Here is a 12354-nt window from a genome sequence, read left to right on the forward strand (position 1 = left end):
TGAGAGAAGGATTTGATTTTGAAGACAGGTAAAACGGTTTTGGGGCGAAAGTTTCATTTTGCAAGAGGAGTCAGAGGTTTTGCAAATAGTGCTTGAAGATGAGGTTTTGTGTTTAATGTTTTCAGAAAATGGAGCAAGGTTTCAGAAATTGTGTTTTAGCAATTGAGAAAAACTGTAATATGCTACAGTACTATAAAATACATATGACACAGTTTCACACTAGGCAATACACTTACATTGGTTACATAATTTATAATTTCCAAAATATCCATCCTATCTGTAATCAAGTGAAGGATCAATGAAGACATCCTCTACAATCATTTGGGCAAATTACAGTAGTTTTTATTTTTCAGATATAATTGAAACATATGTATATTTTCTATAATGTAACTGAATGAAAACATAAGATTTAGTGCACACATTACATTACATTACAGTAATTTGGGTCAAGCCTGTCTTGAGCATTTGGCCGTAGATTTTTGTCCACCACTTTGACCTCTCTGTTGGTGCCCATGCCCACCTCTCTGACGGATCCCGTCCACAAGATCTTATGCCCTGCTTTCTGTCCTGCTCCATGTGGAAAGAAATTGTTTTACATGTGTTTACACCCCCACTTTTACAGTATATCTACTGTAATGACCAACTGTGGTTACCACTATGTAAAATTAATTAGCAATAGAGTATTTATCATGTGTGGTTACACATAATTTATATGTTCGTATGTTATATATTTCTGTAATTCTCAAAATCCATATACTGTATATTGCTGAAATGAAAATATATAGGTTTACCAAATGGTTCAATGATTAACCATTAAGATCAGTTGGATTTAGTGCTGGTCAAATGTATTTACCCAAATGAGATGAGAAGCATATCAAAAGTATTGTGAGTATTGCATTGTTAAAGACAATTACTTCATATGAAAGATAGTTTTTGATGACACAATGATTAAGTGTGGTGAAAAAGTAAATGTATAATTTTGTGCGTTGTACAAAGTCAATTGAACATGTGATTACATGTTTGATGATCTGCTTTGAGTTTTGTACTAACAGTTGTGAGGTTTTACCACATACTTGTCAAAATAGTACCAAAGCGAATAAAAAAACGGTAAAGATCTGATTTTTATATAGTCTCAGTAAGCTGTTGGATGGATGCAATTCACTTTGTGCTGAGCACACGATGCATCTATTTTCTTTGTGTTTTAACAGTTAGGAACTTTCCATTGCGGTGCGAGGATTCCCATCAATTCTGCACCCAGGAAGCACATAAACGTCGCATAACCTACATGATGATTTGGGCACATCAATTCTGCATACGGGATGTGCATAAAAGTTCCAGTCAAGCGCATAATTCCCAAAATAATTGCATAAAACTTTCACAGTAAGAAAGTTTTAGTGTGCGGATGGTTAAAGAAAATATATTTAGCATACTTATTTCAACAAACATACCCATTATATGTTCTCCTAAACACTGCCATGATTAATAATTACTAAAGTTCTTGTAACTTGTAAATATTTTTAAATTATTGTTTTTTAAATTTAAAATTATACTAGATGTAGCAGAAAGTACTAAACAAATTTAACATTGTGTGTGTGTGTGTGTGTGTGTGTGTGTGTGTGTGTGTGTGTGTGTGTGTGTGTGTGTGTGTGTACCTGGCAATTATCACGTTGTGGGGACCAAATATGCCCACAAAGATAGGAATACCAGGAATACCAGTCCATTTTTTACCTTGTGGGGACATTTTGAGGTCCGTATGAGGAAACCAGCTTATAAATCAAACAGAATGAGGATTCTTGAAAATCTAAGGTAGCAGAAACAGGGGTGTGATTTTTCCGGATAATTCCGGAATTCCAGCTTTTCCGAAGTGAAAATGACTCGTGAATCATGCAAATCCAGTTTTTGTGTGTGTGTGTGGGGGGAGGGGGTTGCAAGGCACGGTTCTAAATGACCGCATCACCGTTGTCAATGTTTTGTGTGCCTCTGATTCATGTCTTCAAATCACTCCGCAAGTAGTCTATTAATTTGTCACGATGGAACTTCATTCAAAGCAGGGCTCACCAAAGACCCTGCAGTCATTCCTCCGGCGTGTGTTGACTTCGAATTAAAAACAAATCATGCGTTCTCCTACAAATAGTATGAGAGGAACACATCTTTCACTCTCAACCAAACTAACAAACTAGCTAATCAGAAGTAGAATGGGTTGGGGGGGTGTTTGAGGTGTGGCTGCAGATGCCGCGCGGCCACAGAGAAGTCACAATTTAAGGTTGTCAGCAGGATGAAGAAGCCTAGGGAAGACGACTTAAATCTATGGCGCTGGGCATGGATAGAAGGAATTGGCAGAGACAGGCAGCATTTTAGTAGCTGGTATAAAAAAGTAAGAGAACCAGGTGTTTGCTGCTTTGACAAAACTGTTCCTTTCAAATCAGGGTATGTTAATATCAGATTTCTCGTCGAGGTGAAATGTAAATCAAACAGAATGAGATATCAATATAAAGTTACGTTTGTGTCAAACGTTTGCTTGCATTAAATTATTCCGTAATCACATACGTTAACGTACGCATATACGAATGGGTGTGCCGGTTTCAGAATAAGTGATGACGGTTATGACGTGAGTCAAATGTGACGGTTCGTAACATAACCGTCGGTGGGGGGCGTTTTGCTCGTTTAAATGCTCGTGAATTGGCGCGAAAGTGTCATTTTACAAAAAATCATGCATGTGATGCCAAGTGTTTTAAACAGTAATGACTTTGAGCAATTTAACAGAAAGCAAAGAAATATTTAAAAAACACACTGTTGCCAGAAGACTGCACTGTCACTCTCTGCCCAGCATAAATCCTCTATCTATTATCTATTATTTTAATGATCTTCAGAGAAACAGATTTGTGCCATGGGATTTTTATGTCTATAATTGTCTCAATATCTGTCATTACACAGACCAGAACAGCACGAAAACAATGTGCATTAACCCTCTGGGGTCCGACCATTAGGGCTGGGAAAAAAATCGATTTGATTTTAAAATCGAGTTGGTAGGTCAAATCGATTCATATTTTCAAAAAATCGATTTTTTTAGATTTTTTTCTCCCCCTCTGCAGTATAGCGCAGTACATACAGTGTTTCCCAAACATTGGCTCTACTGGGCATTCCACCCAGGTAAATTGCGACCCGCCCAGGAAAAAAAATCACTTTACGAATTTCCGTATTTTCTGAACTCGACTGGATGACCCGTGTTTTGTTGAGAGACCCCGTGAAGATGCACACGTCATAAACTCATCATCCAGTGCATCATAAACTCATCATCCAGCACGGCAAACTGGATCAACTGCAGCACATACCGAGGTAACTGAGCAGCCAGGGAACTACACTGCGACCAAAATGGTCGCATATGCTTATGTGCATATGTGTTAATAGCATCCAACTTGGCTTCATTTTGCGTGCAAGCACGTCGTGTCTCTCCCGTTGAGTGTGCGTTCACGTGCTCTTTGTTTCTCAATGAATTGGGTGCGACGCGAAGCAAGCTCAGTGTCACATTGTATACTTTCATGTTTCTGAACTTGATCAGAGTTTTACCATTAGATGTCTTAAGGACCCGTACGGTTCCGGGTTTATAATTAAAAAATGGCCAGTCTGGTCCGGGTCGGTCTTAGTTTATTACTTTGGGTCCCAAGTATGATTAATATTGTGTGTAAAACCAGAGTCGATCGGAGAACGGCCGTGAGCACTATAAGCTCGAGTGAAGTTTCAGCGTGCCTCCGGTTTCTATGGTGATAACAACTGGCTCTTGTTGCGACCAAGCGCTGCATTTTCTTTATCCCATTTTTTTATAATCTTACTATTAATAGACCATATCTTTTTTCTAAAATCTAAAAAATTTGCACAGAGATTGTAGCAAAAAGCAGTGCTAATGTCAAGCCCATTGCACTGAACGAGCAAAGCTAAAGCTGACTCAGGATATAAAAAACGCTACGCTGTATTGTAAAGCCTGTCATCGGGACAGCAAGTAGACTTTTAAATCTGAAATAATGAGTGGATTAAGCTTTTTTATTCATCAAAAGAGAAATAGAAAGCAGAAGCAGTAAAAATGCCTATCTCTAGAAATTATTACAATTATAACATCAGTCACATTTATAATCTATAGACCTGCACTGTCTATTAATATACTGTACATAGTATTGTATTATATTGAGTTTGATAAAAGGGGTCTAATTGCTTCATATATCAGTGCAAAAACAGTAAGTGTTTTTGTGGTGCTTTGACAAACAGTGTCAGCTTTGTTCATGGCAAAGAAAGTTTGGGGTGGTTAGATTAATGAACTATAATGTGAAATTAATATTAATGTTCAATAATTCAAAGTATTGTGTTGTGTCACACATTATTAGTTCTGTGTCACATGTATTCTGCCCTCCAAAGGCAGAGTGCAGTATCTATGCAAACACTGAAACTGAGAAAAATGGCTTTAAAGTTTTTACACTAGCCAGCCAAACATGTTGTGGGTAGATTAGTGGTAATGCATTCATGTAATGCCTTGTTAGGAAGAAATTTTTATAGAAAAAAAAACACGACCACCGATGTGACCCTTGACTCTCAAAATGCAGATACTGCACTCTGCCTTTGGATGACCTTTAACAACTAAAGCACTATTGCAATAGCAGAGTGCAGTATCTACGAACTAAATGTGTTCATTCAACTTTTTCTCATGCTTCTTAATACATTTTGATTGTTTTTAATAACTGTAATAGTTTTATTGATGTTTGCATGTTGTGAATGCTAAAAATGCTCCTTTTACCACAAAGAGTATTTTACTCATTTTATTAATTTTTATTTATTAATTTACATTATACGAGGTTTGCTTTAAAAACAGTAGTTAAAAATTAACACAAGTTAAAAATAGAAGAACATGTTTGTCCCAAATACATTATTGTAACTAACAGTATGCCCATTTTAGTTAATTTTCATGTTGTCTCAAAGTAGCACAGTTATGTAAACTTAGATATTCTTAAGATTATATCTTAAGAAGTACTAAACAAAATGTTTTAATATTAAGTAGCCTACAAAATTAGTTCGTGGAAAAAGAGCACTTATTATGGAAGTGTACTTTTTCACCCAGCGTGCTTTCTGCCGGCCACGGCTGCGCTCTTCAGGTTGACTGGGCGCCGTTAACTTTGCCTAACAATATAACTTTACCAGACTCTTATCAAACAAAGGAGTAACCCCTGTCAATACAATTGGATTAGCTGCCTAAAAAGTGGAGAGATGTTCGAATCAACAAACACCAATGCGACTGAATCGGATTATATCATTATTGTCGGAGGATATTGCCTTCAATGGACGAGCACAGGTAGGTCAAAACTTGCTAGCAGCTGGCTAGTTAACTACTTATAAAGCTGTAATTTGCCTATGTATGAGTTATTATCTTGCTATCTTCCTTACCCGTATTTGCTTATTTGCGTTTTAACGCGAATTCAACCATCATTTGGACACGGCATTGTGCCATGGTTGGTTTGTTGTTGTGTGTTACGATCGGGGAAAACCGCAGTATCTGCGGTGTCAAAGCCGGGGAAACAAAGCCAGAACGCAGTAACGTCACTTACTGCGGTTTGCCTTGGTATTAGCATGGATTTTGTAGTTACTGCAATTTTGACACCCTCATTTCTCTGAAACGGGACAAAATTTAACTAAGAGACTTTGTCATAAGACAGAACAGATGTCATAAAGCTCGTTTCAAGCCTTAACTCAATTTTGACCAAGCGTGTAGTTACTGCGCTTTCGCTTTGGACGGCAGTATAGGAGACCATTTTTTGTCGGTGGATTATAATGATTGCCCTTTTCACCAGCTACCACCACAAGTAAATTTCAGATCTGTGGGAAACACTGACATACATTTTGAATTTGCCAAATCTTCATTCCTTCCCAATTTTTTGTTGATGCATTTTAATTAAATATAATAAATATATATTTTAAAAATATATACAGTTTGCAATTATTTTGTTTTAAATGGGGTCGGGGGGAAAAAATCGATTCGAATCGTAAATCGAGTTTTTTATAAAAAAATCTTAGATTTTTTAATGGGGACGAATCGCCCAGCCCTACCGACCATTTTGGGACACTGTCAGAGGTTCTGACATGCTCTTACATTTGGTCTTTTTTCAGTTGCTTTAAAACATAATAATGGCAAGTGTCTCATACCACTGTGTTCAGCACAAACTGGGCTAAAATATTATATGAGCTACATGTATGTACATGTTTGTATTTTTGAGAGAAAAAGGTTTATGCGTGGTTTTAAAAAAAGCTAAAATTTAAAGTCACTGATATAAGTCCACAAAACCCATACTAAACATGTTTTAACAAGACTTTCCTAAACAGAATCTAGTAGTCTAGAGTTTTTTCTTTAAAATGATGTGAAAATCATCCTGCCTTCTCATTCACATAAACCAGTATATTGATTTAGAAATTGTAAGACACTTTTTGTTTAGAGGGGCCGTATGCGAGAAGGATTGATTGACAGCTTGCAAACAAAGGCTCGCATAATGAGCTGCATAATGAGGGAGGAGGGAACTACAGTAAAGAATGTGAGGACAAATGAACATGTTTGTTTGAGGTTTATTAAGAAGTTAACAATATAATCAAAATAGAAATGAAGGTCAGTAGGACCCTATTCAAAAGCTTAACTTTTATAAGAAACTGATAAACAACAGAGCTGTAAACTTCATGTGGCTCATGTTACCATACAACTTTATGTCCAAAGAGTGTGAATATGTTTTTCCACTTCATAGTTTACTGATGAGAGGGATGCAGACCTGTAAGAGAGTTATGAACAGCTGTTAGCATTAATTGTCCACAGAAATACCCTTACATACATAACTGATGGGTAAATGATAGCACTTGTAACGGTGGTCGCCTAAACTCAATATACTGTATAAAAAAAACTTGGCATAGGCGGGTTTCGAACCCGGGTCTACCACGTGGCGGCCTAACGCACTACCACTGCGCCACCATTTCGTCACGTGATTGACGTCTTTCACACACCTAGGTAGACTGGCCAAGGTAAATTTATAATAAAAAAAAATGCGAGTCTCCGTGTAAACAACGCGGAGCTCATAATAAAACGGTGTCGCGTGTAAAGCGGAATGCGTTGCATGTAAACAATATCATATTACAGCAGATCCCCCAGTGCAGCATTACTCAAAGTTGCCATGAAGGATACGAAAGTGAATAACTGTGTCTAACACTGTACAGCAAACAATGAAATCCGCCATTACGTGATCACGCGTAAGTTACTCGTTTGTAAACAATGCGAACGTTTTTCAATCTGAAGCGTGCAGTCTGTTGAGGTTGCTTATGTAGGCTAAACTGCACAAGCCATAACATATTACATGATAGTAAATATAAATGAAGACAAATGACTTACAGTTTCTTCAGGAATATATCCGCCTCCATTGCGCCTTCCATTGTTCTTCTTCTTAGGTAACGTTAAAGATAAACGCTTCTCTTCCTCAATGTCCAGACATAAATGAAGATATTCCTCACGTGTGTGTATAACGTTTATAATCCAAACATGCGCTAAAGTCTTTAAATCTTATCAAACATTACGCTTTGCTGGTTTGAACAGCTCGTCTCTTCATTACCATGTCAACAGCGTGTGGGCGTGACCGCATTAGAGATAATGAGCTCAGCCAGGAAAAACGGTACTCTCTTTGCTTCAATGCAGATTATATAAACAGGAAATATTTGTTTTTGATAATAATTAGCTTGTTTAAGAGTAGACATTTCAGGCTTTCTTTGGATATGTGTATTATGTTTGTGTGACGAGTATTCGCGGAGTTTCAACTCATTTTTGTAACGTGATTTGAGAGACAGCTGGCGGAGACAGAAATGTCTGAATGAGCACCCTGTTTATTTTCTTTATTTGACAAAAACAGAAAGATCTGTTGTTATTGTGAATGTACACTAATTAAAGAGGAACCTTCAGAGTTTCAAATGATGTCAAACACGTAAGTGTTTGATTATTAATGATGGAGTATTTTAAGTTGATTCTGCTATGATAAGGAGAAAACGCGTCAAAACGCGTCCCCGCGTTTTTGGACCCCTGGGGGTTAAAAAGCATCTTGAAGAGGTTTTGCTCAAGCATGTAAAATAATGTGAACTTGAGATTTGTATACTGTTATTAAACTGCACAGAATGCGCTGCAAACTCAGCCGGTGTAAACGCACAATGGCCACGCGCGACAAACACTCTCTGCATACGCGCTGCTCAGTGCTCAGTGCTCAGGGCCGATTCACACCAGCTGCGTGGCGTGTCCGTTTTTATTTAGGCTCCCATGTTAGCAGGTTTGACCATGCACACCGCCTGCATGACACGCACATCTCAGGCGCGGCTCGAGCCACGCCGAAAACTCGTGCATGCTAAGAATAGGACCACCGCCTATTTTTCAGGCCACATGCAAGCATTTTGGAAGCGTCAGGTCAGTTTATCAATAGGAAACATACATGTATACAGAATAGGCTAGCAGCAGCAGCGCCGCGTCAGTATGTGGCTTATGTGCCTTTTATTATTATTATTACCATACATATTATGCAACCAAAGATTTTACTAAAAGGGCACAAATGTATTTACAAGAACATGCAATTCCTCATAGATCTAGTCACTTATTTTTACTCTCAAAATGTACCACATTGATGTATTTACCTTTAAATGCACAAAGTGACTGATTTTATTCAGTCTGATGCAGCGGCGAGGCCAAATTGGCCACTAAATTAAACTGCTGTAAAAATGTATCAGATGATTTTTCCCCAATTTTTTTAGCATAAATCTGTCAGTCAACCTCTGATCAAAACTACCAAATGTTTACAAAAATTCTATGATTTTAACTCTTTAATTGCCAAGTTTATACATGGTGTCACTAATTTTGGGAAAAAACACAAAATTATAATTTTCTATATAAAAAGTGATTTCACAGTCTTGGGCATGTAAACGATTAGTAAAAACGTTGGCTTTAAAGCATTTGTGTGTGTGTGTGTGTGTGTGTGTGTGTGTGTGTACACCTGGCAATTACCAATTGTCATCACAAAGATAGGAATACCAGTGTTTTTGTGACCTTGTGGGGACATTTTGATGTCCCCATGAGGAAACAAGCGTAAAAATCAAACAGAATGATGTATCTTGAAAATGTGAAGTAGTAGAAGGGTGTCTGTGATGGTTGGGGTTAGGGGAATAGAATATACAGTTTGTACAGTATAAAATGCATTACGTCTATGGAATGTCCCCACAAAACATGGAAACCAGAGTGTGTGTGTGTGTGTGTGTAAAAACAAATCTGTAAAAAATCTTCTCTGCTCTTCTTCTTTATGAACAACATTTATTATGAACCAAAATGCAAAAACAACTCAAATAAACTGAACAATGAAACAAGAGTAGAGAATGGATGGAGAACTAAACAATCAAACTAACTTTTAGGGCCCTATTTTAACGATCTGAAACGCAAGTCCGAAGCGCAAAGCGCAAGTGACTTTGTGGGCGGATCTTGTGCCCTGTTGCTATTTTCCCGGCGGGAGAAATAAGTCTTGCGCCGGGCGCAAATCAATAAGCGGTTGGTCTGAAGTAGGTTCATTATTCATAGGTGTGGTTTGGCCGTAACGTCAAATAAACCAATCAGAACGCTATCCATTCCCTTTAAACGCAAGGGCACAAGTTCCATGGCGGGTTGCTATTATTATGACGGATTTGACAGGCACACGCCAGGAGTGGTTCACAGCCGAGGAGACCGACGTTCTTGTAAGAGCAGTCAAAGACAGAGAAGTTGTTTTGTATGGGGATGGGATAAACCCGCCCAAATCAGCGTCGGTTAAACAGGCGTGAGAGGAAATGGCCGCAATTGTCTCATCAGCTGCGCCAAGCACTACAATGATGTCAGGAGACGGTGGGATCCCAAGCTTGCCAGCATAAATCGGGCACACAGGAGGACATCGCTGCGTCCACCCTCACCGCTGAAAGGGTTTGGGGGCTTTGAAATCGGACACAAGAAACGCAAGCAAGGTTCAACCCCAAAGTACACTTACAAATCAAGTTCACATACATGAAGGTTTCTTATGAAAACATTTTAATTATTATTTAGATAAAATAAACGTAATACAGCCACACAACAAACTTATGAAAATATTTTAATCGTTATTTGCATGATAATTGTTTAACGCTGCCACACAAAATAAATAAAAACTATCACCACAATGCTCACCACAATGATTTCCCTTATCTCATGTGTTAATATTTTTATTGTAACAATTTATGATTTAATGATTTCCCTTATCTTATATTTTTTATTGAAACAATTTATGATTTGCAAAAATAACGGTTGCATCTGTGTAGATTAGATAAGCAATGTGCGTTGTGCACGCTATACATTATGATCAAGCATGCGCCCTTAAAATAGCATAATGAACCACGAGCAACGGGCCACTGACTTTAGACTAGTTTTTTTTTGGTACGTAGCGCAATTGTTTTTTGAAACTGCAAAATAGCATAAGAGATGGTTTGCGCTGAACCGCCCAGGGAGCGCAAGTTCATTCCCTAGTTTGCCGACGTGCGTCTGTGGAGGGAAAAACCCGCTGTGCGCCAGTGCAAAATACGAAATGATACATGCGTCATTGACAAAGTCAATTGCGCTGGGTGCAAGATAGGGCCCTTAGTGTGTATATGTGTACGTGTGTGTGTTCAGTCTTTCCAGCAGGACTTACCGTATATTACCGGAGTTTAATCTAATCACAAGTACTTTTTTTTACAGAGTTTTGGAATCTGATTACGTAATCCAGATTACATGTTATCTCTGTCCACGGATCAAATATATTGTTACACACGCATGCTTATGTTTATTTAAAGCAACACTATGTCGTTTCCATGTAAAAATGACTTACAGCTCCCCCATGTGGTTGAAAAGCGCAACAGTGCCTGGTATCAGACACTCTTCTGCAGGCAGGGGGAGGGGCGGGGCTGTGTGCTCTACCCTCCAGCACTACTTTCAGAGTGTGCTTGTAGCAGCTAGGAGGCTGCTCAGGTTGCAGCAACAGTACAATTTGTCCAGTTAAAAGTTGTTCTATCACTGAAATAATTTTAGAGACATTATTTAAAGGTCAAAAAACTACATAGTGTTGGTTTAATGTGTGAAAGACTTACTACTATAATCAGGGAATTTTTAGATAATTTTGTTTTAAATGTCCGGTCAAGTGCAAGAAAACACAAACTCCCTTACTATATCATTTGCTTGTACTAGCAAGCTGTCTAAAACCTTGAGATGCGGATCGGGCTTACGCATTAGGAGTGCACGCAAACAAACTGATCAAACAACACGTGAGTAAAGCATTGAAATCTTGAATATTTAAATTGGTCAATCGGACCAATGACTGTTGCATCGCTGCTAACATCACAGATTGATTTTAACACATTTTTAATAATAACCAATGATGCATGGAGAAATTTCTTATGTTGCAGTAATTAAATTATGTAACTATGTAACAAAATTCCATCAACGTTGGTATGCAAAAGACTTTTTAAAGCAGTTATAAAGAATATGTTTTTGGATTATTTTAATCCATTATATAATTATTAATTTGGTTAAAGTGCATTCTGCATAATAATTTGGAACAGCATATTTTGCATATTTTTCAAGTATTAAGGGTATAGCGGAGGATTTTCTAGAATTTTAGAAAAGAATCGCCTTCTCCACTTTTAAAAAAATGCAATTGCGCAACACTCCTGATTGACAACTAGGAAGACCAATAGTCTTGATGATCCACCCGGAAAAAGAAAATCCTCTGCAATAAATTTAAAGTATCTTTTGACATATTTATTTCATTTAAGGGTGCAGTGTGTAAATTTTAGTGGCATCTAGTGGTGAGGTTGCGAATTGCAACCAACGGCTTAGTCCACTGCCCAACCTTCGCTTTTGAAATGCATTAAGAAGCTACTACGATAGCCACCACCGGACAATCATGTCATCGTCGGAGACAACTTGGTAAAAAAGTTTGTCCGTTAAGGGCTTCTTTAGAAACATGGTGGCACAAAATGGAGACTTCCATGTAAAGGGACCCTTGCTGTATGTAGATAAAAACATCTTATTCTAAGGTAATAAATACATAACGGTTCATTATGAAAGGTCTTTATACACCACTGCTAATATAGTTTTCTGTATTATTTTGCATTTCTTTCATGAGATCCTTCTAAAAATTACACACTGCACCTTTAAATAGAATAACATCCACACTGTCATATAAGTGTTGAAGGTAAAATACATTTTTGAACTTTCTGAATTGAAAAATAAACAAAAATAGCATGCGCATAATAATTTGGAATGCTGTGTTTAAGAAT

General features: G+C 37.8%; 1 protein-coding gene across 10 annotated transcripts in view; it reads left to right on the forward strand.

Annotated features, from left to right (window-relative positions):
- The window catches only part of prr12a (proline rich 12a), a 246672-nt gene that overhangs the window by 40365 nt on the left and 193953 nt on the right, over positions 1 to 12354 (forward strand). Inside the window, exon 1 of one of the 10 annotated variants that reach the window (XM_055176533.2) lies at positions 11187 to 11337. The exons of the other annotated variants lie outside the window; for them this stretch is intronic. Within the exon in view, the coding sequence (XP_055032508.2) occupies positions 11202 to 11337 (136 nt within the window). The 5' untranslated portion in view covers positions 11187 to 11201. Of the gene's footprint in view, positions 1 to 11186; positions 11338 to 12354 lie in introns of those variants that run through there. 10 annotated transcript variants of the gene reach the window in all.

The sequence above is a fragment of the Misgurnus anguillicaudatus genome, chromosome 4 (assembly GCF_027580225.2).
Source record: "Misgurnus anguillicaudatus chromosome 4, ASM2758022v2, whole genome shotgun sequence".
In the NCBI taxonomy this organism is placed as follows: Eukaryota; Metazoa; Chordata; class Actinopteri; order Cypriniformes; family Cobitidae; genus Misgurnus; species Misgurnus anguillicaudatus.